The following is a 22180-nucleotide window of genomic DNA, read 5'->3' on the forward strand; positions in this document are numbered from 1 at the left end:
GCTGGTGGTTATAAGTGACCCCCACATCAAGGTGGATCCTGATTGGTCGCTCTACTGTGAGGCCCGGGACGGAGGACATTTTGTGAAGGACAGAGAAGGACAGATATATCGGGGCTCTTGCTGGCCAGGTGATCTTTCTCTTCATGTAATATTTAGTTTGAGATTAAATGAAATCTCTACCAGGCACCTCATGAGACTTTGCAGATAATCTGCTCACTGGTGTCTTCATCTGTACAAATACGCGTTGCTGTAGTATTCACATTCCATGCATACTGAAAAACACTGTGTAAACACTGTGAATTTGGAAAAGTAGGAGTTCCTCGTAGTAGGAGTACTTGGGGAGAAGTCCCTGATTCATTTATTTACAGCAGATGATGAGAAGTAGAGACTGGAGCGCCGCTCAGCCCAGCTCTGCTCATCAGGCCAGTACAGTCCCCTGACAGGGACGCGTGATGACATCATACACCGCATCCCAGTACTGTGACTCCTCCCACATCGTGGAGGAGAATAACTCCCTTTTCTTCTGTCTCTCCTAAGTTGAGTTGTCATTACCCTCTCCTACAGGTGAGTCTTCTTACCTGGATTTCAGCAGCCCAGCTACTCGTGCTTGGTACTCCAGGTGCTTCGCTCTGGATAAATACAAAGTAAGTCTACAGTCACATGGACACTACCTGGTACAGGTGACCCGCTTCTGATTGTTTGACTCACATCTGGCACCGATACGTTCCATAAACATGTCAGTGGGAAGAGAATCATGGGATTGCGTGTCGTCAGACTGGTCTCAGGTCTGATTCACGTGGAGACGAAGCTGCTGTGGATCAGGTGTCAGCCCGTGTGCAGCAAACAGGCAGGATCCGTCACTGTGAGTTGTGTACGAACGAGAGTGTAACAAGAGTTACTTCGGCGGCCACAGCCGCCCCCGCTGAGAAACTAATGAGGGACCTGGTAGAGTCACGGTGAAGACGGATGTCAGCAGGCGGTCAGCGCACGTGGTGACGTGATCTGTGTGTGATTTATGTGTCAAACTCACTCGTTTACACAACAAAGCCCAGCTGGGGGTCTCACTGTGGGTTTTGGTTGAAGTGTTTTGTTTTTTGTCTCTGATGCAGGGATCAACGCCGGCGTTATTTGTGTGGAATGATATGAACGAACCGTCGGTGTTCGACGGGCCGGAGCAGACGATGCCCAAGGATGCAGTGCATTATGGGGGCTGGGAACACAGGGAATTGCACAACCTGTATGGCTTCTACCAGGTGAGAAGGCTCATGTCAGGATTCTCTGCTCAATCCTCGTCCAAGCTTTCCATCTGCTGTCAAAGGATGCAGGGGTGCAGGTGGAGCCAGGCAGGATGCTGAGGACGCTCGCATCCATCTATTATTTACTGAATGACTTAAAAATCCTGCACCTGCCTGGGTCCAGATGGCCGAGCAGTTTTGGGCGCCGCCGTTGGTTCACAGTCTAGGGGGTTCAAATCCTTCACAAAAACCCTGCAGATGCACACATGCAGAGAAAAGTCCACGATACAACCAAGAGAATAAAACATGTAAATAGTAAAACAGTTAAAAGAGGAAAGCAGAACTGACTCTGAGGGTTCCCTGCTGTGGTCTGAATACTTTCAACTCTCAAGACTGAAATCCCAGTTTAAAAACTTGCATAGTCGTTAAATTTGAAACACACACACAAACCAAAAGAAAGCACAAACCCTGCAAATATTTAAAGTGCAAAAGAAATGGAGCGTAAGAGGAAAACACCAAATACGAAGGCAGAAACGCCCCCTGCAGTCAAGCTTCCCTCAGTTCTTGGCTACACGATGCCAGGCTTTTACCTGACTAGTGAGGACCGCCAGGTGTTTGCTGCAGACGTTATAAATGTGTATATTTGCTCGTGTCGCAGTTTTATTAGAGTTCCTGTACCGCAAACAAGGATCAAACACGACATCTCACTCTATCTTCTCTCTGCTCTTTACATATTAACTAGCTGGTTATGAGCTACTGTAACTAGTTTAACGCCATTGGTATTTGTTATTAAATTTATAATGCAAAGATGCAAAGACTCTGCCCGGTGGAGCAGTGGTCCTCACTGTGGCCCCCCAGCAAGAAGGTTGTGGGTGGAGCCCCGGCTGCAGCACGGGGTCTTTCTGGGTGAGTCTCCATGTTCTCCCTGTTCCTGCTGGGTTCTCTCTGGTACTCCAGCTTCCTCCACAGTCCAAAGACATCAAGAGGGACCAGGTTAATCCAGACTCTAAATTGACCGTAGGTGTGGCTGGGAGAGCCAATGGTTGTCTGTCTCTATGTGTTGGCCCTGCCATGGACTGGTGACCTGTCCAGGGGGAAGGCTGCTGGGATAGGCTCCACCCCCCCGCGATCCGTAACAGGAATAAGTGGAGGACAATGGATGGATGGATGCAAAGATTCTCATGTTTCATGGTCACAGTCCCACGTGGAGCTGGAGCTGAACTTAGCCGAACAGGGGAGCAGCAGCGCCACCGTGTGGTCAGTTATCAGGTGTTGTTAGGTTTCTTTAAGAACCCACTAACGGTGAGGCTGATTCAGACGGTGTCAGGTCAGTGTGCTCCATGGATGGTGTCAAGTTAACTGATATAGGCCACGCCCACTTCCTACCATATTGTCTTGTTCCATTAGCATATTTTTCTGGCTGCTGTTGTGTTGGCGCCTGTTTCACCTAACTTCTCCTAAACGATAGGAACACTAGTTTGATTATTTCAAACAAAGCTGATGCGTTTTTAATCAATTACAACATGATCGACATGTCGAACCGTGGCACCAGTACCTCCCCCATGTGGCCCTGAGTGAAACTGCACCATGCTGATTCGCAATTTACATAAGAATTACGTTTCTATAATGTGAAACTTTGTCGTCGCAGAGTTGTGCAGATGGGGATATCTGTAGTATTTGTTAGTCTCACCTCTAGTTGGCGCTGTACACATTTTTCAGAAACTGATCAAAAGCATGCAGCAGGGACTGCAGCGGGCAGCTGTCTCATGAAATATCCTCAGCAACTGTCCTTTCGTAAAGGGACTTATAGAATTCTGAAGTTATTGTTTTTGTGTATGAGTTTCATTTCTGCTTCATTTATCACCTGGCAGCACATGGCAACAGTGCAGGGCCTGATAACTCGCTCGGGTGGCACAGAGAGACCTTTCGTCTTGTCGCGCTCGTTCTTCGCCGGGTCCCAGAGACTAGGTGTGTCCCATCGGCTCGTTGATTTCTTTGTGGTGCATCTCTGCGGGGATCCTCAGCTGCACTGTGGGTTGTTGTGAACTTGCTGATGCAGGAGCTGTATGGACGGGGGACAACGTTGCCAGCTGGGAGTATCTGAAGATCTCCATTCCGATGCTTCTGTCCCTCAGCATATCGGGGATCGTGTTTTGTGGAGGTGAGCTCAGCGCTGAGGTGAACGTGTTCCTTTTATGCAGCTTCATCTGGCGAGCTCAGGTCACTGTCAGTGTGTTCTGTTCCTTGATGAGTCAAGTCTTGAATGGAGCAGTAAGTGAAGGACAGGCTGAAGCCCACTGCAACCTGAACTCAGGATGTGTCTTGCGTTCTGGCTCAGCCGATGTCGGGGGATTTGTTCAGGATCCGGAGCCAGAGTTGCTGGTGCGCTGGTACCAAGCAGCTTCCTTGCAGCCCTTCTTTCGGGGTCACTCTGCCAAGGAGACCAAGCGTCGGGAGCCCTGGCTGTTTGGGGAGGAGGTCACCGCCGCCATCCGGACTGCAATCCAACAGAGGTGCTGTTGTCAGGCAAAAATTTCAGTTTTGTTTTTTTTTTAATTTTCATTGCCAGTTGCTGGATATTTCCTGTCCCACAGACATCAGACAAACACAAGAGAACGCGTTCGTAATGTGGCTCTTGACTTTCTAGTGAAATAAGCCAAATGGCTGTAGTTGAATTGTACAGGAACCATGATCAGCTACAATGATGGGCATCGGACGAAGAGCCACCATGTGAGACTTGTGATATTTTTGTAGTCATGCGTCTTGTGTTCCCTTACTCAGGTACTGCTTGCTGCCCTACTGGTACACTCTGTTCCACCAGGCTCACACCTCTGGTGTGCCTGTCATCAGGTTGGTGCTGCTGCCCTCTGCTGTTCATAGGAAGTACAACACTGCTCCCCCCTGATATATTGTGATTATTTTATATTATTTAAAATAGTTTACTGTTTGTTTGTTGGTTTTTAAAGAATACATTTTTTTTTTTAATGTACAGACCTCTGTGGGTGGAGTTCCGGGAGGAGCAGAGCACCTTCACCCTGGACAACCAGTATATGATTGGTGAAGTTTTTTAGTTTGCAGTGTACCACAGTGTCGTTGGTATTTGATACACAGAGTTAAATGTCCCTGACTTCACGCAGGAGGAGCGCTGCTGGCCTGTCCTGTAACGGATGCAGGCGTTAAAGAAATCCAAGTCTTTCTTCCTGGATCTGCTGAGGTAAACAAACCAGAGGGGAAATATATTTACGATAAATCAGTGTGTTTCATTCAGGCTTGTGTCTGTTTCAGATTTGGTACGACGTCCAGTCTGCGAAGGCGTACAGAGGCGGCAGGACTCTGAGTCTCCCAGTCACCTTGGACACAGTAAATGATTTCTGGGATTCCCACTGTCTTTCATGGGAACTGTTGATATCAGAACAGATACAGTAGAGGACGACCACGGTAAAAGTCTGACTCGTGTTCAGCATTTGAGACGAATTAAGTCTGGCTGGGTTTAGGAGTGTTTGACCTGCAGGTTGTTACTCACACAGTAAACTCCGTCTGTGCTGTCTGACTCGCTGAGTGAATTCAGCTCAGGCCTCCCTGCTGTTTCCTCTGTGCAGGTTCCTGTGTTCCAGCGCGGCGGCTCGGTGGTCTGCAGGTCGGCAGGATGCGGCTCCTGCACAGCTGATCTCCAGCAGCTCCCTCTCTCCATCACTGTGGCTCTCAACGCTCAGGTGAGTCCTGCAGGATGGAAGACGCTGTTCATGTTGATGAGCAGCCTCCAAACCAGCTCGGGCTGACCTGTTAGCAAGTGCTGCGATGGTGTTTAATGGTAGGAATCCATTTGTGTAGTTGCTATGGAAACGTTTCTCAGTGCATCAGAATCCTGTACTTCATCGTTTGGTATCAGAAGACTGTTGCTGTTTACGGGGCGGTGCCATGTTGAATCTAGAGTGGACTGAAGAAGGAAGTTCTAAGCATGATCTATAAAACACGTGTGTATTTAGACGTGTGGCATTTGTATCTGGGCGATCCTCTCCGACTCCCTTTCGTCTGCAGGGTTTTGCCGATGGTGAATTGTACCTGGATGACGGCCGCTCCTTCTGCTACCGCGACAGGAAGGCCTTCTGTCTGCGCAGATTCCACATGCTGTCGGGCCGTCTGCTCTGCCGGTGAGTCAGACTCACACCTCCACAAGGGCGCTTAGGAACGAAAGAGTTGTTGTGACCATAAAAACAACAACAAAAAAGACCAGCATCAGAACCAAACATCTAACAGATCTCGATGCGGTTCCTCTCAGTTCTGCCAGTGAAGAAGGAAGGTTTGACTGTGGCGCAGTCGTTCAGTCTGTGACCGTCGTGGGGCTGAAGAGCAAACCGTCCACAGCAGCTGTGTGTGTGTCGGGTGAGGAGCCTCTGGTTTCTGGTACAGCACTCTTTGTTTCCATATCTTTCCTCTCAGTTTTTCTTAAATCCTTGTTCTTGGACACCTTCACGTTTGTCTCTGTGGCTCGTAGAGTAGCAACAGGAGTCGGTGACTGAATCTCGTATTTCCGCTGGACCCTAGAATGTTGGTAGAACCTCGTAAATCCATCAGAGACGAAGGTGAGGAGCGATGAGATGAGCTGAGGGGGCAGGAAACGAAGAACCTGATGTGCTTGAGGAGCAGAATAAACGAAGAACCCCAAATTTACTGAGCAATAAGTAAAATAACGGACAGTAAAACAGTGGAGGCTCGAAACGCTCAGAATATGAATGTAATCATTTTGACAACGATGAGAGGCATCAGCACGAGCGTTTGTTATCAAACTGTTCTGATCATTGTCAGCTTCTGTCTTTTTTCAGGCATGAATGTCCAACACTCGCTGGTTTCAATTGTCAGGATTTGCTGAATTATTGGTTTTTAAGGGCACAAAAACCACGAGTCTCGACCAAAGAGGCAGTCGCAACATTTTTAACGGACACGACTGCTTGAGTCTAGTTTTGTTTTGTTTTCCAAGCAAAATATCAAAGGAATAAGAAAATAAAATAAATAAAAAGAGTATAAGAATATGTCAGATGGACGAACGTGTAATTGGAATGAGCTGCACCTCGACAAGACAGCATCCAAAACTTCTCCCCCCAAAAAAACATCACATTTCTTTCCAGGCTTCATTTTGTAAAGTCGTTATCAAATCAAGGAGTACTTTCATAAAAAGATGACATCATAAATCAGCAGTTAAAGAGAAAAACATTCCTCCTCGTCGCCCTGACACAGCGTTTTACTTGTTAAAGGCTCAAAAGCCAAGCTTGGGTTTAGGAGACCTTCCTTGCTGCTTTCAGGTTCGAAGGAAAACTCCGCTGCGTTTCACCCGGAGGGAACCTGCGACTCCGTGACTGTGAGGGACCTGGATCTCCCAGTGTCAGCAGACTGGGAGGTGAAGATCAGTTGACTGTGATGCAGCCACGCGCTGGTCAACTTCAGGACGGGATCCTCCCCCTTCGTCATTCTCTAAATGAGCTCACCTGTATGAACCTGACGATCACAGAATAACGGCTTGTGACAACAAGAGTTTCTACCTGAATCTCCGTGTACGATGAACTTTCCCAAAACTAGAAGAAGACTTTCAGCGGAGACTTCTGGGAGTCGTCCATGAAGTCATTGTTTTACTAAATCGTACCTGTGACAACGTCAAACATTGTAAGATGCGTTTGCCTCCAGCTATGCAGACCCTCTCCCCTGAATAAATGTTGCAGCGATGAGCAACTTCCATTGTTGTCTTTTTGACGCTTTCACCGTCTTTGTTTTTACTTGCCATGTTGTCATGGTAATCTGACACCTGGTGACCAGCGTGTAGTTTGTTCAGCTGATGGTGTTTGTGTGGTCTCTGACCTCCTAAACCAGATCTTTGTTCACAGAGGAGAGACACAAAGCAGCACAACAGGACGCTACAACAAGAGGAATGTTAATATCACAAGGAAAGAACAATCGAGGAGAAGTTCAGAGCACATGGCCCTAAAATGGTTCTGCGCGTGAGGAACGTTCTCGGAGTGTGGAAGTGCTTCGGACAGAGTCTGCAGTCGTGAAAGCCTCCGTGTTTGATTCCTCGTACATGGAAACACTGTTAATGTCATTATTTGATTGAATGAAAAGTTAATTTCGATCAAAAAGCAACAAACACAATAGATGTGTGAAACAGCCAGAAAGATCTCAGTAAACCAGCTTATGTGGCTGCACAGGCACCAACAGTCTGTGTGATGAAAACACTTGTCTTTAGCTAGTCTGGCTAATTATCTGCAGCTAATTAACGACAGCAACTGACTCACCAGCTATCCAAGTGTATTCATCCTCAATAAATGTAAATGAATCTGTTTTTCACAATTCTGATTGTCGTATGAGTACAAGGCTGGATTGACTCATCACGCTGTGTTTGAACCGTGAACAGTCCATGTTTACTCTGCTTCTGTCAGGAAATGTAAACACACACACACACACACACACACACACACACACGCTCATCCGAGCGCTTCTTCATCCCTGTAATTTCCCTCCTGAGAGATGTCCAGCATTTCCCCTCAACTGTTACTCTGGAACTTAGACCCCGCAGCAGAATGTCAACCATTGTGTGACTGACACTTAGAGTCTACATTTATTGTCTCCTGGCAGTCTGGATTGAACTTTTGTGACCAGCGCTACCAGTGGATGCTCCTCCTCTTCAGAGCATCACCCTGCTCTGGTTATGCTGAGACTGCTCAATGCTGAGCTCCATTGAGAAGAGGTTTAAAGGGCTTGAATGCCTTCTGCTGAGGCAGGGCATCTACCGACCACTCTTTACATGCCCTCTGGCGTGGCCCGCTGGCCTTTGTGTCACCCAACAATGATGGCACCGGAGCACCACCACCAGGGGGGACACCATTGTTCATCTCGGCCAATGGGGACGCAACAAATGTGCGTCTATGGGATGTGTGAGATTCTGTGCATATGTGTGTGTGTGTATGGTAATGCAAAGGTGAATGCATGTGGCCCGAATCTGTCTTTCACACCGAGCTTTTGCATGTACCCTGTGACGGAGGGGAGGGGGACGTCACACAGAGAAGGAGCCAATCGGACCGATTGGATTTACGCCAGGGTTTTTAGGCTTGTAAAACTTAAGTACAAGTGGCAGAAGACAGTTTTAAAAAAAAAAAAAAGTCAGCTGAGACGAGATGCCCTATACACCGTCTGGCTTTTTCTGCGACCGGTTGATCCGGGAACGAGAGAGGAGAGACGGGGAAGGGACTTTGAACAAGCCCCTGCGCTTCAACAGCCAGGATTTCAACGTCCTGAGACAGGAGTGCATCCAGAGGAAGACCCTGTTTGAGGATGACTCTTTCCCCGCCACTGTGGAGTCGTTGGGCTTCAAGGAGCTCGGGCACAAGTCCAACAAGGTCAAGAACATCGTCTGGAAGAGACCCAAGGTAGGAGGCGGGTGGGGGGCCAGAGCGGGTGGACACATGGGGAGTTAAATAAGGAGAGGATGAATCACACATGCAGGAGGTGGGACATCATTTCTGGTTCTAAATTCCGTTAAACCTGAAAGAAAATTCAAACCCTCCGTAGAAATGATTCGATGGGAAGTAACCGGGATTTTTCCTGGACACCCGGAAGTCTCACGAGGATGATGGGTCAAAAATGTCTCATGGTGATGTCACCTTTCCTCTCATGAAATAGCAAACAGACATTGATCCTTCACTGTGTTTGTTGTGTGCAGGAGATTTGTGAGAACCCTCAGTTCATTGTCGGAGGAGCCAGTAGGACAGACATCTGCCAGGGAGATCTCGGTGAGTGACCCTCACAGCACCACACCGTGAACCCACAGCATTGACACTCGCTTTGTCCTTCTGAAAATCTCAACAACAGTGAGAAGAATGTTGTCAATTTAACATTTAAGTGAACAAACTCTCGCTCTCAACGCAACCTGGGGCAGAATGTACGGGGATATTTATCTTTAGATGCTTAAAAGATGCAGAATCTTCCCCTTCCAGCTCAGTTCCAGACGTCGGTTATAGTTTATCGGCACATCACGAGTGTTGATTTGGGGACAAACTTGTGCAGGTGTGTACTGGCTGGGATCGATATGTTCAGTAAGAGGTGGTAATCAGGCAGCGTTGGAGGTCACAGGATAGCAAATGTCCCATCAGTCCCCCGTACGTGGCCTCTCTGCCTGCAGCGGCCTCCACTTATTGTGCTTACTCTTTTGGAAGGGAATCCAACCAGCAGCACTTCTCATTGTTGTCCAGTTCAGACTGCAAATAAAAGGGGACCAGAGGCACAAAGGTACTAGCAGACAACGTTCCCCGTTCCCTGCTGGAAAACTTATATTGTTCCCAGCGCAGCTGTTAACAGCCGGACGCACACCTGGACAATCGGAAAACACCGACATCAGCACCCAGCGGAGGTCTGCTGCTCCTCCTCCAACAAACTCCCACCAGAGACGCCGCTCTTCTTCCCTCGTCGCTTCGGCTCCGAGTCCAATCACAGTCGGGTTCTTTACTTTGGCAGATACAGAACGTTGGACATTCACCAGATCAGATATGCCACCAAAATACCGCTTTCACCGATGTTTAGCCATGTTATCAACATTTGATCAGGGCAGGAGCAACTTTCTATGAGCTTCACTGTTTGTACAAACTGGAAGAAGTCAATCACACATTTAGCAAAGAAGAGGAGACCTGAGTTCTTCAGAGCCTTCTGATGAATCACAATGACTGATCTCTGCCTCTCTTCTCTGTCTGCTCTTCATGTATCAAACGTAGTAGCATCATATACTTATCTGGTATTTATATACTAACCACTGATCTAAGTACTCCCTGACCTGCGCTAACACCAACAGAAATAACTGCGATCGCGACGAGCTTTTAAGTGAAAAAAGCAAATGCTGCATTTCGAATGTTTGGCATCCATCAACACCTTCAATTCAGTTTTTGTCTTCGTGCAGCAACAAAAAACATTGAACTGCGTTGTTTTGATTTGTTCCAATGGGCAAGGATTCATTAATCGAGATAATCAGAGGATAATTTGACAACTGCTGCTCATTGATTCGTCTTTTTTTTCCTCTTGAGAGCAGAAATGCCAAACATTTGCGTCTCCTGGTTTTTCTTTTCCTTTTCGGAAAGTAGAAAACCATTTTGGTTGTTGGGGGTTTTTCACGGTTGGAGGGTCGAGCCAACCCGCCTGAAGCCATCGCGCTGAGCTCTGGGAACGGGAGATGAGCCTTTAGCAGAATCCTAGATATTTATGGACTAAACGGTTCATCTGTTGATTGCGAGCGTAGTTGGTGGGAGGGAGGTTCCACCCGTGCCCGTGTCGCCTCACACAAACCTTTGGATCCGTCGACAACTGTGAAAATGGGAATATTGAATGTGAAATGACTGGGACTCGACGTTCGTCTCCGCTCTGATGCTCATGATTCTTTAGTACTGCCGTTCTACCACCACGTGAATCAGAATTAACCTCCCTGATGATTTCTGGCTCTTCGAGGGAACCTCCAAACCTTCAGCAGATCAAATTTCGGCCTTCAAACTTGGACCCTTTGCATCATCTTGAACGAGGAACTGTCTTTACAGAACCCTGGACGGTATCTGGAAGTTATAGATTTACATGTATATCACATTAAAGTATGCAAGTACTTTTTGAAGTAAATGAAACCAGCAACCAGCTTTTAACTTTCACTGGTGTGCACAAAACAATTCAAACTGATATTTTTGCATATCCACTCAAATAAACCTCATATTTATTTAGTATTCATGCAGAGCAGATACTTGTGGAACAAGACACCCCCCCCCCCTGCAGTATTCCCACATACCTCTAGGGGTACTCGCATCTGTGTGTGTTCTTGTGCTGTAGGACATCATCAAAATGGAACGTTAATGCCTCCAGAGTGTGCGACGCTTCGCTCTACCTCTAAATCTTCTTGCGTTCTCTTCTACTTGATATCCACGTACAAGTACACAACAACAGCAGTTTTACACGTCAGCCAGGTTTCCAGCAGCACTGTGGCTCCATCACAGCCTTCTAAAGTAGGATGATGGAACCTCTTACCGTCACAAGTTTGACTTCCACTCGGCTGACAGACGTTAGAATCAGGTGAAGGTGAAGCGGTGGAATGACTTGTGAGGGAGACTGTTGACGAGCCGTCATCTCTGTCTCCAGGTGACTGCTGGTTGCTGGCGGCCATCGCCTGTCTCACCCTGAATGAGAAGCTTCTCTACCGAGTCGTTCCCCTGGAGCAGAGCTTCTCCGAGGGCTACGCCGGCATCTTCCACTTCCAGGTTAGAGAGGAACATCACGTCCTTCTCACTCATATTTCCTTCAGACTTCTGCTCTCACTGACGGAGAATCATCGCTCCCGACTGGCAAAGAGCAAACGTGCCGAGGAAGATTGCAACGTTCGATCTCTGGTGTTGATTTCCCTGTCTCACCTCCTCGTGTCCTCAGTTCTGGCGTTATGGCGACTGGGTGGATGTCGTCATTGATGACCGCATCCCAACCTTCAACAACCAGCTGGTTTTCACCAAGTCTGCTGAGAGGAACGAGTTCTGGAGCGCCCTGCTGGAGAAGGCCTACGCCAAGTGAGTGGTTTCAGGTGGCGAGGAGGGGCGGTAATCCCACTGTGACAGAACAGCGTTTGGAGGGAACGCCATCAAACTTAGGTTCCACCCAATTAGCAGGAGAACGCCAAGCTTGCTCCCCTGCAGGACGCGTGTGTGCTTGCTGGGATGCAGCAGCACTCACAAACCATAAAAAGAAAGATTTGAATAAGTAGGACACAGAAGAACTCTCAAGACTCTGTTCCTTTACGCGCTCCCTCGCTCCCGCCCCGACACGTCGGACCAGCGACCAGGGTTCGGAGTGACACACTTGGTCTGGTCTGTGTTTTCAAAGAAGTAAAAGCAGAACGAACCGTAGAAAAGAACATCTTTTGAACCTGTTCAACTTCGGCTCGTGTCCAGGACAGCCGCCAGCCTTTTGAGAGAACAGCTTTCTTCTGCAAACTCTCTGCTTTGTTGCAGTTAACATTTTGCAGCTAAAAGTAAAAGTTTCCCTGAGAGTTCTGGAGTTGATTTGGTTTTTGAGAACTTTTTTAATCTGATTCCTGGGCCACACCTCCTGGCACTGATAGTTCATCTGCTTGCATGCCAGTGAGCTGGTGTCTAAGACCAAAATAACAAGTCAGCTACTCACAGCTGCACTGTGGTCACAATCGCACAGAACAACACTTCCACTCCATGCTGCCACTGCACTGTGCTGCCCTCTGGAGGCAGGTACAGGTCCCCCCGTGGCACCAGGCTCGCAGCAGGGCACCTTCTTGTTTTCATGCTGTCTTGTTGCACTTCATGTATCTCTGTCCCATCTCTGCATCCAGGCTGCATGGCTCATATGAGGCCCTGAAGGGCGGAAACACCACCGAGGCCATGGAGGATTTCACCGGCGGCGTTACTGAGTTCTACGAGATGAAGGAAGCTCCCAAAGAGCTGTACAAGATCATGAAGAAAGCTCTGGAGCGGGGCTCCCTCATGGGCTGCTCCATCGACGTGAGTCGCTCGTTCTTTGCTCACCGGGACTCAGAGGAGCTGGAAAACACGATGTCAAAGCTGTGGTGCAAACGGCGTTAAAACACTGATGTGTTTGACTCTTGGAGCTCTCAGGTGGAGGCTCATGAAGACCAGAACCCTGATTTTTTTCTGATCAGTCGTCGGGTCTCAAACCTCAGGAAAATTCGACAAAACAGCAGCAACGTCCTCATATGCATGTTTGAAATTTTACTTAAAAATTGAAGTGATTCATCAGTTATTACAAAGCTGGCAATTCAGTTTTTCTTCCCATTAAATCAATTAAGAATATCTAAAGATGGTTTTAAATGAAAGTGTTTATTTCTCTGCTCAGAGTTCTCCTCTTCCTGAGGTTCACTGTGTTCCATCACGGGTTGTTTGTGTCCGCAGTCCCTGGTTCCAGCTCGCTTCGAGACCCGTACAGTGACGGGCCTGGTCAAGGGTCACGCCTACTCTGTCACCGCCGTGGAGGAGGTACTACACCCGTCTGAGCCAGGGAACTATCCTCTGTGTTGGTCTGTGCGCTGCACCACACAAGTGGTGTTACGACAGCAACAACGATGATGAGGCGGAAAACAATCAAATTAGTCGTGAATGTCGATCGTTTTCTGAAGAGTGTGTGTTCCCACAGTGTAAACCTTCTCAACACAAGGAGTCCAAGGTTCGTCTGGTGCGTCTCAGGAACCCCTGGGGCCAAGTGGAATGGAACGGTCCCTGGAGTGACAAGTATTCCTGTCTTTTTCTCTTCTAAAGGAGCAACAGATTTTCTAAAAAAAATCCCGCTTTTGCTTCGTATTGTTTCTTTTTTAAAACTTCACAACATTAAGGCCAGTTTGAAGAACATGTTTTTTACATCTTGTGGCTGCTTCTCTTTGTTCCCCCTGTTTTCCAAGTTCGAAGGAGTGGGCCACACTGTCGAAAACTGAAAAAGAGAAGCTGCAGCACCAGAGTGCTGAAGATGGAGAGTTCTGGTGATTTTACTGTGGCATTGAGTTGAAGGCTTCATCCAAATGATTTGTGCAATGGACTCAACGTAGGGTTTGCTGCGTTCACCGCTTCAGCCATTAAGTCCTCTCGCTGTCGTGTCTGTGCTCGTCCAGGATGTCATTCGAAGACTTCAAGAAGAACTACACCAAGATCGAGATCTGCAACCTCACCCCCGACGCCCTGGAGGACGACAAGATCCACAAGTGGACTGTTTCTGTGAACGAGGGCCGCTGGGTGAGAGGCTGCTCTGCCGGGGGCTGCAGGAACTATCCTGGTACAGTATTGTTGGCGAAATGAACTCAACAATTCAGCACCCACCACCTCTGAGTACATACACAGCATCGCATCTGGGAACGCTGCAGTGGAGAGGTCTAGAACAGCAATAGCGCCACCTACTGTCAAATAAAAGTGACAACTACGGCCTGAGTCAAGGCCCCTCAGTGATAGTTACAAGAAGAATACATTTTAAAATAATTAATACGATTATTAAATCACTGTTCTTGTGAGGTGAAGATCTGGTTGAAGTTTTCTTGGTTGCTGCTCAGGTGCACGTCATCCAGCCTCAATCAGGTCTTCAGATTTCAACTCGACTGTTAAAAGCAGAAACAGCTCAAAAAACAAAACAGATTCATACTTCCATTGATACTTTGTCCAGACACCTTCTGGACCAACCCTCAGTACCGCCTCCGTCTGCTGGAGGAGGACGACGACCCCGAGGACAACGACGTGGGCTGCACCTTCGTGGTGGCGCTGATGCAGAAGAACAGGCGGAAAGAGCGCAAGATGGGGGCCAACCTCTTCACCATCGGATTTGCCATCTATGAGGTCGCTGCTTCTCTCTCGCGTTCACGACAACTAAACCCCCATGAATGTTTGCGTTCACCACACAGCAAGTTCCAGGTTTGGTGTCACGAGTTGAGAAGCTCGAGATTTCAGTGTGAAACCCCGAGCTTCTCAAAAGCTTGTGACACTTGAGTCATTTGAATAACGTTAAAATGAACACGTCTACTTTTGAGAAATATGTTTAATGTCCGTCTCCCTCTGAGCCAGACAGGAGGACGGACGAGCTTCTGTCCGCAGGGCATCAGGGAGCTGAGACTCACAGGGACCAGCTGACTGCGAACCAGCTGGGCGCAATGAATGGCAGTGGATAGGAAGTATTAGCATGCCTACATAAAAGTCACTTTTACTCAACTAAAGTTGTGCAAAACTTCCATTATGAGATAAAAAAATTCAAAATAACAAGACGCGCAGTTGGAACTTCTTTCTTGACGAAGCTGCTGGGCGCAGTGATTTGACGCAGAACCTCAAACGGTCTGTTGGCGACTGGACGAGTGACAACTGACTTTGTGAGAGAGAGTGTGGAGGATTCTGGACAAACCAAGATTCCTCCTTCGTTTGATGACTTTAGACGCACGCTAACACTTCCCACCCACTCCCATTCATTGTGCTAAGCTAACCAGTAATCGATGGTCTGTGTGGGTCTCAGCGCCCTAATAGGCGTACAGAAGACAGAATGGAAATGAGCACATTTCCCAAAAGTGGGCGTGTTCGTTAAAAGTTCAAGTCAGGTTGAAAAAGTTAAAAACATCTCCATCTTTCTGTCTGCCCACAGGTGCCTAAGGAGGTAAGAACGGTCGGGGGTCCCACACCGGAGCAGCAGACCTGAGTAGCCGGAGAGGGAAGGAATCTCCTCCTAGTTTGTCCTTTACTCGTGTGACAACGGCCTTTCTGTCCCTGCTTGCAGATGCACGGCAACAAGCAGCACATGCAGAAGGACTTCTTCCTCTTCAACTCCTCCAAGGCTCGCTGCAAGTCCTACATCAACCTGCGCGAGGTGACCCAGCGGTTCCGCCTGACCCCCGGCGAGTATGTCATCGTCCCCTCCACGTACGAGCCGCACCAGGAGGGCGAGTTCATCCTGCGCGTCTTCTCTGAAAAGAAGAACACCTCAGAGTGAGTGGGCGGTGGTGGTCGGGGTGGCCTGCAGGGGGCGAGCTGGGCTGCGTGAGGAAGGGTTGGGTACATGGTTTTCCCTTGATAGTCATGCAGTTAGACATGATGAGTAGATTCCTGTGACCCATGTAGGGGTGGGTACTACCTTCCTGGCACTGACGTGAGACTCAAAGGATCCTGAGAAGAATTTCTTACGATTTTGCTGTTTGCAGCTTAAAAGCTTTTTCCCTTAAATAACCTGGGTGTCACGTGGCTTGACTCTGTTTGACGAGTCTCCTCTGGCCTCCGCTCAGATGTCAGGACGGTAGGCTTGCTGTTTTGGCTCAGTGATGACCTAAACTAAGACCCAGCCCTACTCTCTAGACTATGAATGACTGGCAGCAGGATTCTTGTAGCCTAGCGAGTAGCATGTTTGGGGAGATTTTTACCCTCTTTGTGCATGATACACTGTCAGTGCAGGCTTGTGTGTTTGTGATTGGGGGATGTTTGTCAGGCTGCTTGGTGGGAGGGACACAAACCACCAAGAACAAACAATTTTAACGGCGATTTGATTTGTAGAGCTGGAAGAAATCGGCCCCAGTTCGAAGCTGTTATGGAATCTTTTTTAGGACAAGCCACTTCAGATTTGGGCGTGCTCCGGTAAACTTTCAAAAATATTCAATACTGAATGCTCCAGCTTCAGCAAACACCCGCTGCCCTCCCGCCATCACCGGAGGACCAGACGGCGTGCAGAGCCAGCCTGAACCCTGAAGGACCGGGACCTGGCTGGGAATCAGGCTGTGGGATGGATGTGCACAGCCAGCAGCTCCCTGTCACGGGCTCAGAATTAGGAAACTTGGCTTTAGATCTCACACAGGCAAATAATTAGATTTTCATAGCATCAGATTTAACCTACTTTAACCACCAGAGGGGTGACTTCAGTCGTCACAGAGAGGAAAGTTCCCGCTGGTGCCCTCCGTAGGTTAAACCACATTTCTTTTGCATGTGCAGTCTGAAGCAGGTACGTCTCTGAGAAACACTTTGAGCTGCAGGTTGATTCTTTCAGTCAGCGACTACAACTGCAACCAAGATTGCCCAAAGTGAGAGAGAGCAGGAGAAGCAGAGCAGGAAGCCTCAGGCGGCACTGAACTAACATTTATTTACAGCCTCATTTTAGTCCAGTGTGAGTATGAGACCTGTGATAAAGGGTTTGTCCTCCAAACACACGTTTCTTTCTGTGGTCTGATGAGAATAAGATGATCAGGCTGCTGGTCCAGATGAGATGTTGTTGTCACCCTGGTGACTGCTCTTTATTCGTCTTCTCCCAGGGAGATAGAGAACAGGATCGAGGCCGATCATCCAGTGGTAAGTGTCGTTCCCTCCTCCTCCTCCTCCAGTGTTCTCAGGTGTCAGGCCTGTCTTAGAGTCCCTTCACTTTATTCAGGTCATGCGGCCTGCAGCTCCACGCTTGCGTCTGAAGCTGAAGCTGCTCCTCTGCATGGAGCTACTTTTGTATCTTTAATGTGACACGCGGTTGCGATCTGATGCAAGGACGATATTGGCTCACTTCGAGCGACGTACGACTATGACAATATTCAGTACCTATATGATGCTTCCATGGTGCTGTACAGCGGCTCACCATCGGCTCAGCCTGAGAGAGGGACAGTTCGTGTCCATCTCCGGGTTCTAGAGGTTCATGCGTTTGCATCAGCGCTGGTCTGATAGGCTCATCAGTGAGTCACTGAGGCCGATAACTGGCACTCCACATTCAGACGCAGCCAATTTGGACGTTTTCTTGTGTGAAATGACACCAGTATATCAACAATTATACGAGCGACGAATTGTAAAAACAAGTTTAAAGAGCAATAAGTTCAAACATTAACATACAGAAAATAGAAGAACTCCTTTGAACCTGAACATCAGGTTGAACTGAGTGAAAGAAATTGTGAAATCAAACTTCAGAACAACCTTTGTTTTCTTCTGATTCATCATCCAACCAAAACAACAGAGGAATCCTGCTAATATGATATTGATAAGATAATCAGCCTCACTGACCATCAGTGGATCTCTGGATCCGTTCGGGGATCTCTGGATCCATTTGTGGATCTCTGGATCCGTTTGTGGATCTCTGGATCCGTTTGTGGATCTCTGGATCCGTTCGTGGATCTCTGGATCCGTTCACCCACCATGAACGCTTCCATGTCTTCGTAGCTGAACCATCATGGCTGATTGGAATCACAAATGTATTTTGCTGTCAGAGGAGATGAGACTTCAACTGTCGTCTGACAGATGTTTGTGTCTTGTAGGTTCTGAAAGCACATTTGTCTTTAATTCTAAAACATCTGGAGAAGCCTTACAGTTGCTTCTTCATCTGCGGCGCAAAACTGGACTGACGTAACCGTCGCCTCCTCAGACACGTTCGACGTCTTAAAAGCGTCTGATTCCTGCTGTAGTCTGGGACATTAGCGATACAAACCTAACTCCATACGAGTCCCCGTGTCCTTAAAACTCCTAGTTTTTGTGTTTTCACAAACTTGATGTCCACATTTTTCCTTTCACATTTTGTCACCTTTGTCTCTTTATCTCTTCCAACTTTGTGGCTCCATGACGCCTCAGCCGGCGCCGGCCTCGGCGGGGGAAGAGAGCGAGGAGGACCAGCAGTTCCGGACTATTTTTCAGGAGATAGCCGGCGAAGTGAGTACAAAGAGGACAGGAAGTGGAGAAGAGAGGGAGGAAGTCAGATCGTGGCTGCAGCCGCTGCTGCTTCTTGCCGTTATTTTCTGGTTCCCTCTGATGTTAAAGATCGACTGCCACTCATGAATGTCACGATTATTCTTTCAGGACATGGAAATCACAGCCAACGAACTGAAAAACGTTCTCAACAGAGTGATCACCAAACGTGAGTCCAGTCCTCCCAGCTCAGGCTCACTGCTCGTCTTCATGCTGATTTCTCAGTGCGGCCACGTTCCTCTAAAGTCTGTTTGTGCCCTGCAGATAAGGACCTGAACACGGAGGGCTTCAGCCTGGAGAGCTGCAGGAGCATGATTGCTCTGATGGACGTATCCTTTGTATCGAGTGCATTGGGCTGGCTGTGTTGTCTGTAGGAGGCACAACCTGCCGAGACCCATTGCAGGGTCTGTGGATGCTCACGTAGCCCCGGAACACTCTGACATGTCCCTCCAAGCCTGTGGTTTGCTGTCTGTCCAGTAGGGGGAGGCGCCCGTGTGTGAGTGCGCGCGTGATCTACTAGCAATACAAAGTAGTCATGTCCATACTGGGTGAGGGAGATAGTACACACCCCAGCAGATAACGCGCTGGAAGAGATCTGTCCCGGTGCTACCGAGTGGCACCGGCGCTGGAAATGAATTTCTCAAATGTGGAAAAGCAAATGAGCTCTGAAACGTGACAGTCGGCGAGGTTTAGCGTTGGTTTTATGTTCAACACTTTGATTTTAGTGTCCGTTACAATTCTGACTTGAATCCCCGTTGAACGTCGGCGGTCACTTTTTAAAAAGCATCCGTCCGTCACCACATCCACGCAGTTTTCAGCTGACTAAACGATGTGGAAGAGCAGGGTTCACCTGCCGGTGTTTACCAAAGTGACTGCTCCCTCCTCATCCTGCTGGAGCTCAAAGAGCAGAGCAGAAACGTGCAGCCGTTTGGTCTTAACCAGTTCTGCTCAGATGGACGGGACAGGACGGCTCAACCTCCAGGAGTTCAGACATCTGTGGAACAAGATCAAGCAGTGGCAGGTGGGAAGCGGCGCCGCTCCTTTACTGGTGACGGAACTTTGTCCCCGTGCGTTTGTCTCCATCACGCTGACTCTTGCTCTCTTCAGGGAATCTTTAAGCACTATAACGCCGACCAGTCCGGCAGCATCAACAGCTACGAGATGAGGAACGCCGTCAATGACGCAGGTACTCAAACTGACCCCGGATCAGTTCACCTGAGGGCTCAGCCAGCCCACCTGGAGAAAGACACGTTGGACATTTGAGATTTCTGCTTCTAGTCAAACTCTCTGGAGGGTGTGTTGGTTCTGGATGAAGAAGTTCTAGAACGCAACATGAACCCAGAACCTACGGAGTTCCGGAGGGGCCAGAGAGAGGAGAAGAGAAAGAACTTGTTCCCACAAAATAATCCGAGCAAACACATATCCTATTATCTTGTGGCCACAAATTAATCCAATGGTGGCAACTAATTAATGAAATTGAGGAAACAAGTTAGATGGCGTTTTCTCTCTCTCTCTCTCTCTTTTTCTCCCTCCCTCCCTTCCTCTCTCGGTTTCACAAACTCTCTCTGGTCACCTCAGGGCTCCATAAGAGTGAAACGTGTCATTTGGGTGAACTGGCCCCTTAAGGTTATCATCATCATTATTATTATTATTATTATTATTGTTGTTGTTGTTGTTGCTAAGCGGTGCAGAGCTGCTCAGAGTTCTGGCGCTGATGTGATGCAGGGGTTTTCTCTGCTCACCAAACCTCGTAGCTGTGAACTCTTGTCGTGTGGTCACATGATGCCGGCGCAGCCTGAACTCACCCTCTAAATGTCCTTGTCACTGTACAGTCATGTGTCTTATGTTCCGTTCAGGCTTCCGTCTCAACAACCAGCTGTATGACATCATCACCATGCGCTACGCCAACGAGAACATGAACATCGACTTCGACAGCTTCATCAGCTGTCTGGTTCGGCTCGAAGCCATGTTCAGTAAGTCCATGTGATGACTTACCCAGAATGCATTTCTCCAGACTCCATCTTGGCGTCAGCTGGAGTCGCTTCGGTGTGGTTTCTCCTCACTCGCTTCAATCTTTTACTGTGGAGCTTTTGTCATCAGTCAGCCATGTTTTTGTGTTTTAATGACCTTTGATGACCTCTATGGCGTGACTGACATAACTTCACCCTCCCAGTATTACAGTACTATGAAGTAATACATTGGTATTCGTACCGCAGTAACTGGGCCTGTTACCATGTAACAATAAACACAGGCGTGTGGACCACACACGGGCGGCGTTAGAGTGATTTTAATAGTTTTCATGTCCAGAAACACTTCATTGATTAGGAGTTCTGCAATTATTTTGTGAGGTCAGGTGGTCTCACCGGTGCCGGTTGATAGTTGCAGTGTTCCTCTGCTCTCTCTCTCCAGGGGCTTTCCAGGCCTTTGACCAGGATGGAGATGGAACCATCAGACTCAGTGTCCTGGAGGTGAGACCAGCACGCTGCCTGCTCTCGAGAACCTGCTAACTAGCGTGGTTCTTCCATTGAAGCTCTGTTCTCTCCCCCTGTGCAGTGGCTCCAGTTGACCATGTACGCCTAGACAGGCCCATCTTCTTCCAGGTGAGCTCCACTCCACACGAGGACCAGACCTGCCAGCCTTTACCTCATTATTCAGTGTGCCCGACCGCCGTTAGCGCTCACTCGCTCCACCTGCAGCCCCCCCACCAGCTCTGCTCTCTCTCCTGCAAATGTGCCACATTCATCAGCTTTTCAGTTTCTATCCCTCTCTTCTGCCTCCTCCTCTCAGTGCCCATCTATGCCTGTCCTCCCATCATCAGACATTTCACTCTATCCTTGTTTTGACTTCTGACGCCACCCTTCCTGCCACACGTGTACCGTACTTTTCTCAGGCATCACACACACACACGACCTCTTTTATTTCTGTCACAATACCTCACAGAGCTTCACCCAGACTCCCATCTCTGTTCATCTCTCTGGCTCCTTCAACCATCATCCGTCACCACCTGTCACCTTCTTCCCCGTGACTTCACTGTTGACCATTCCAGTGTTTCTGATCACTCACTCACTCACACACACACACACACACACACACACACACACACACACACACACACACACACACACACACTCACACTCACACTCTTTAGTTCCTGGCAATAAAAGTTCTCCTGCTGGAGGTTTTTTTTGTGGGCTCCTAGAATCAGACACCACTAGTGACGCTGCGAGCCATCTTACGAGCTCCGCCCCAGCCAGCAGGACCCCCACCCCCCCACCCCCACCCCCCTGACAACTGTCCAGTCTGGTCTGCCACTGTTTCAGCTCTGCATGTCGAAGGAGGACATTTGAGAACAAAACCATGGAAGTTTTTTTTCTCCCAACATCAACGTTCAAGGTTAAAATATGGATTTGAAAGAATCTGGCTCATGGGTTGGACTGCAGCTTTACTGTGATTTTCTTTTTAAGGCTTTGGTCGAATGAGTGTAATGCATTTTTAACAATTTTACCCAAATAAATAAATGTTTAGTTATTGGTTTGAATGCGTTACCAGCATTTTTGATGTGAAGTTGTGGCAGTTTTCGCTCCAACACCTGATGTCCATCATTTATGAACTATCATCACATCCAGCGTTCACACGTTCACATCAGTGAAACCACACAGCAGTCAGGCATTTCTAAGTTCATTTTCTTGACTTTCCTAAAGTTTCCTGCTTTATTTCGTTTTTAAAACTCCAAGTGACCACATA

The 22180-nt window shown here is 48.3% G+C and overlaps 2 protein-coding genes and 1 long non-coding RNA gene across 5 annotated transcripts in view; 2 read left to right on the forward strand and 1 right to left on the reverse strand.

Moving 5' to 3' along the window:
- Nucleotides 1-7454, forward strand: part of ganc (glucosidase, alpha; neutral C) — a 12024-nt gene extending 4570 nt beyond the window's left edge. Inside the window, exons 12-25 of one of the 3 annotated variants that reach the window (XM_086181761.1) lie at nt 2-128; nt 565-644; nt 1110-1253; nt 3107-3203; nt 3295-3396; nt 3574-3748; nt 4017-4085; nt 4228-4292; nt 4373-4449; nt 4521-4595; nt 4835-4948; nt 5274-5386; nt 5515-5639; nt 6536-7454. In XM_086181761.1, the coding sequence (XP_086037887.1) occupies nt 2-128; nt 565-644; nt 1110-1253; nt 3107-3203; nt 3295-3396; nt 3574-3748; nt 4017-4085; nt 4228-4292; nt 4373-4449; nt 4521-4595; nt 4835-4948; nt 5274-5386; nt 5515-5639; nt 6536-6645 (1473 nt within the window). In that variant the 3' untranslated portion in view covers nt 6646-7454. Of the gene's footprint in view, nt 1; nt 129-564; nt 645-1109; nt 1254-3106; nt 3204-3294; nt 3397-3573; nt 3749-4016; nt 4086-4227; nt 4293-4372; nt 4450-4520; nt 4596-4834; nt 5047-5273; nt 5387-5514; nt 5640-6535 lie in introns of those variants that run through there. The other 2 variants (XM_086181763.1, XR_015109659.1) reach the window with 2 other exon arrangements.
- On the reverse strand, nt 7399-11945 carry LOC147245988 (uncharacterized). Its single transcript, XR_015109660.1, has 3 exons — nt 11274-11945; nt 11038-11157; nt 7399-10813 (listed from the first exon to the last, which is right to left on the reverse strand). It is a non-coding gene; the product is annotated as an uncharacterized LOC147245988 (long non-coding RNA).
- On the forward strand, nt 8399-22178 carry capn3a (calpain 3a, (p94)). Its single transcript, XM_086181767.1, has 21 exons — nt 8399-8650; nt 8944-9013; nt 11385-11503; nt 11670-11803; nt 12598-12766; nt 13175-13258; nt 13416-13510; nt 13678-13755; nt 13885-14045; nt 14427-14596; nt 15387-15398; nt 15519-15727; nt 17035-17071; nt 18323-18400; nt 18548-18605; nt 18701-18765; nt 19389-19457; nt 19544-19622; nt 20293-20409; nt 20846-20904; nt 20990-22178. The coding sequence occupies exons 1-21, from the start codon at nt 8399-8401 to the stop codon at nt 21014-21016; spliced, it is 2142 nt and encodes a 713-aa protein (XP_086037893.1). The 3' UTR covers nt 21017-22178.
- The last annotated feature ends 2 nt before the right edge of the window (nt 22179-22180 follow it).

The sequence above is a fragment of the Aulostomus chinensis genome, chromosome 17, assembly GCF_037954235.1.
Source record: "Aulostomus chinensis isolate RoL2024-O1b breed Wild chromosome 17, RoL_Achi_v1.0, whole genome shotgun sequence".
Lineage (NCBI taxonomy): Eukaryota > Metazoa > Chordata > Actinopteri > Syngnathiformes > Aulostomidae > Aulostomus > Aulostomus chinensis.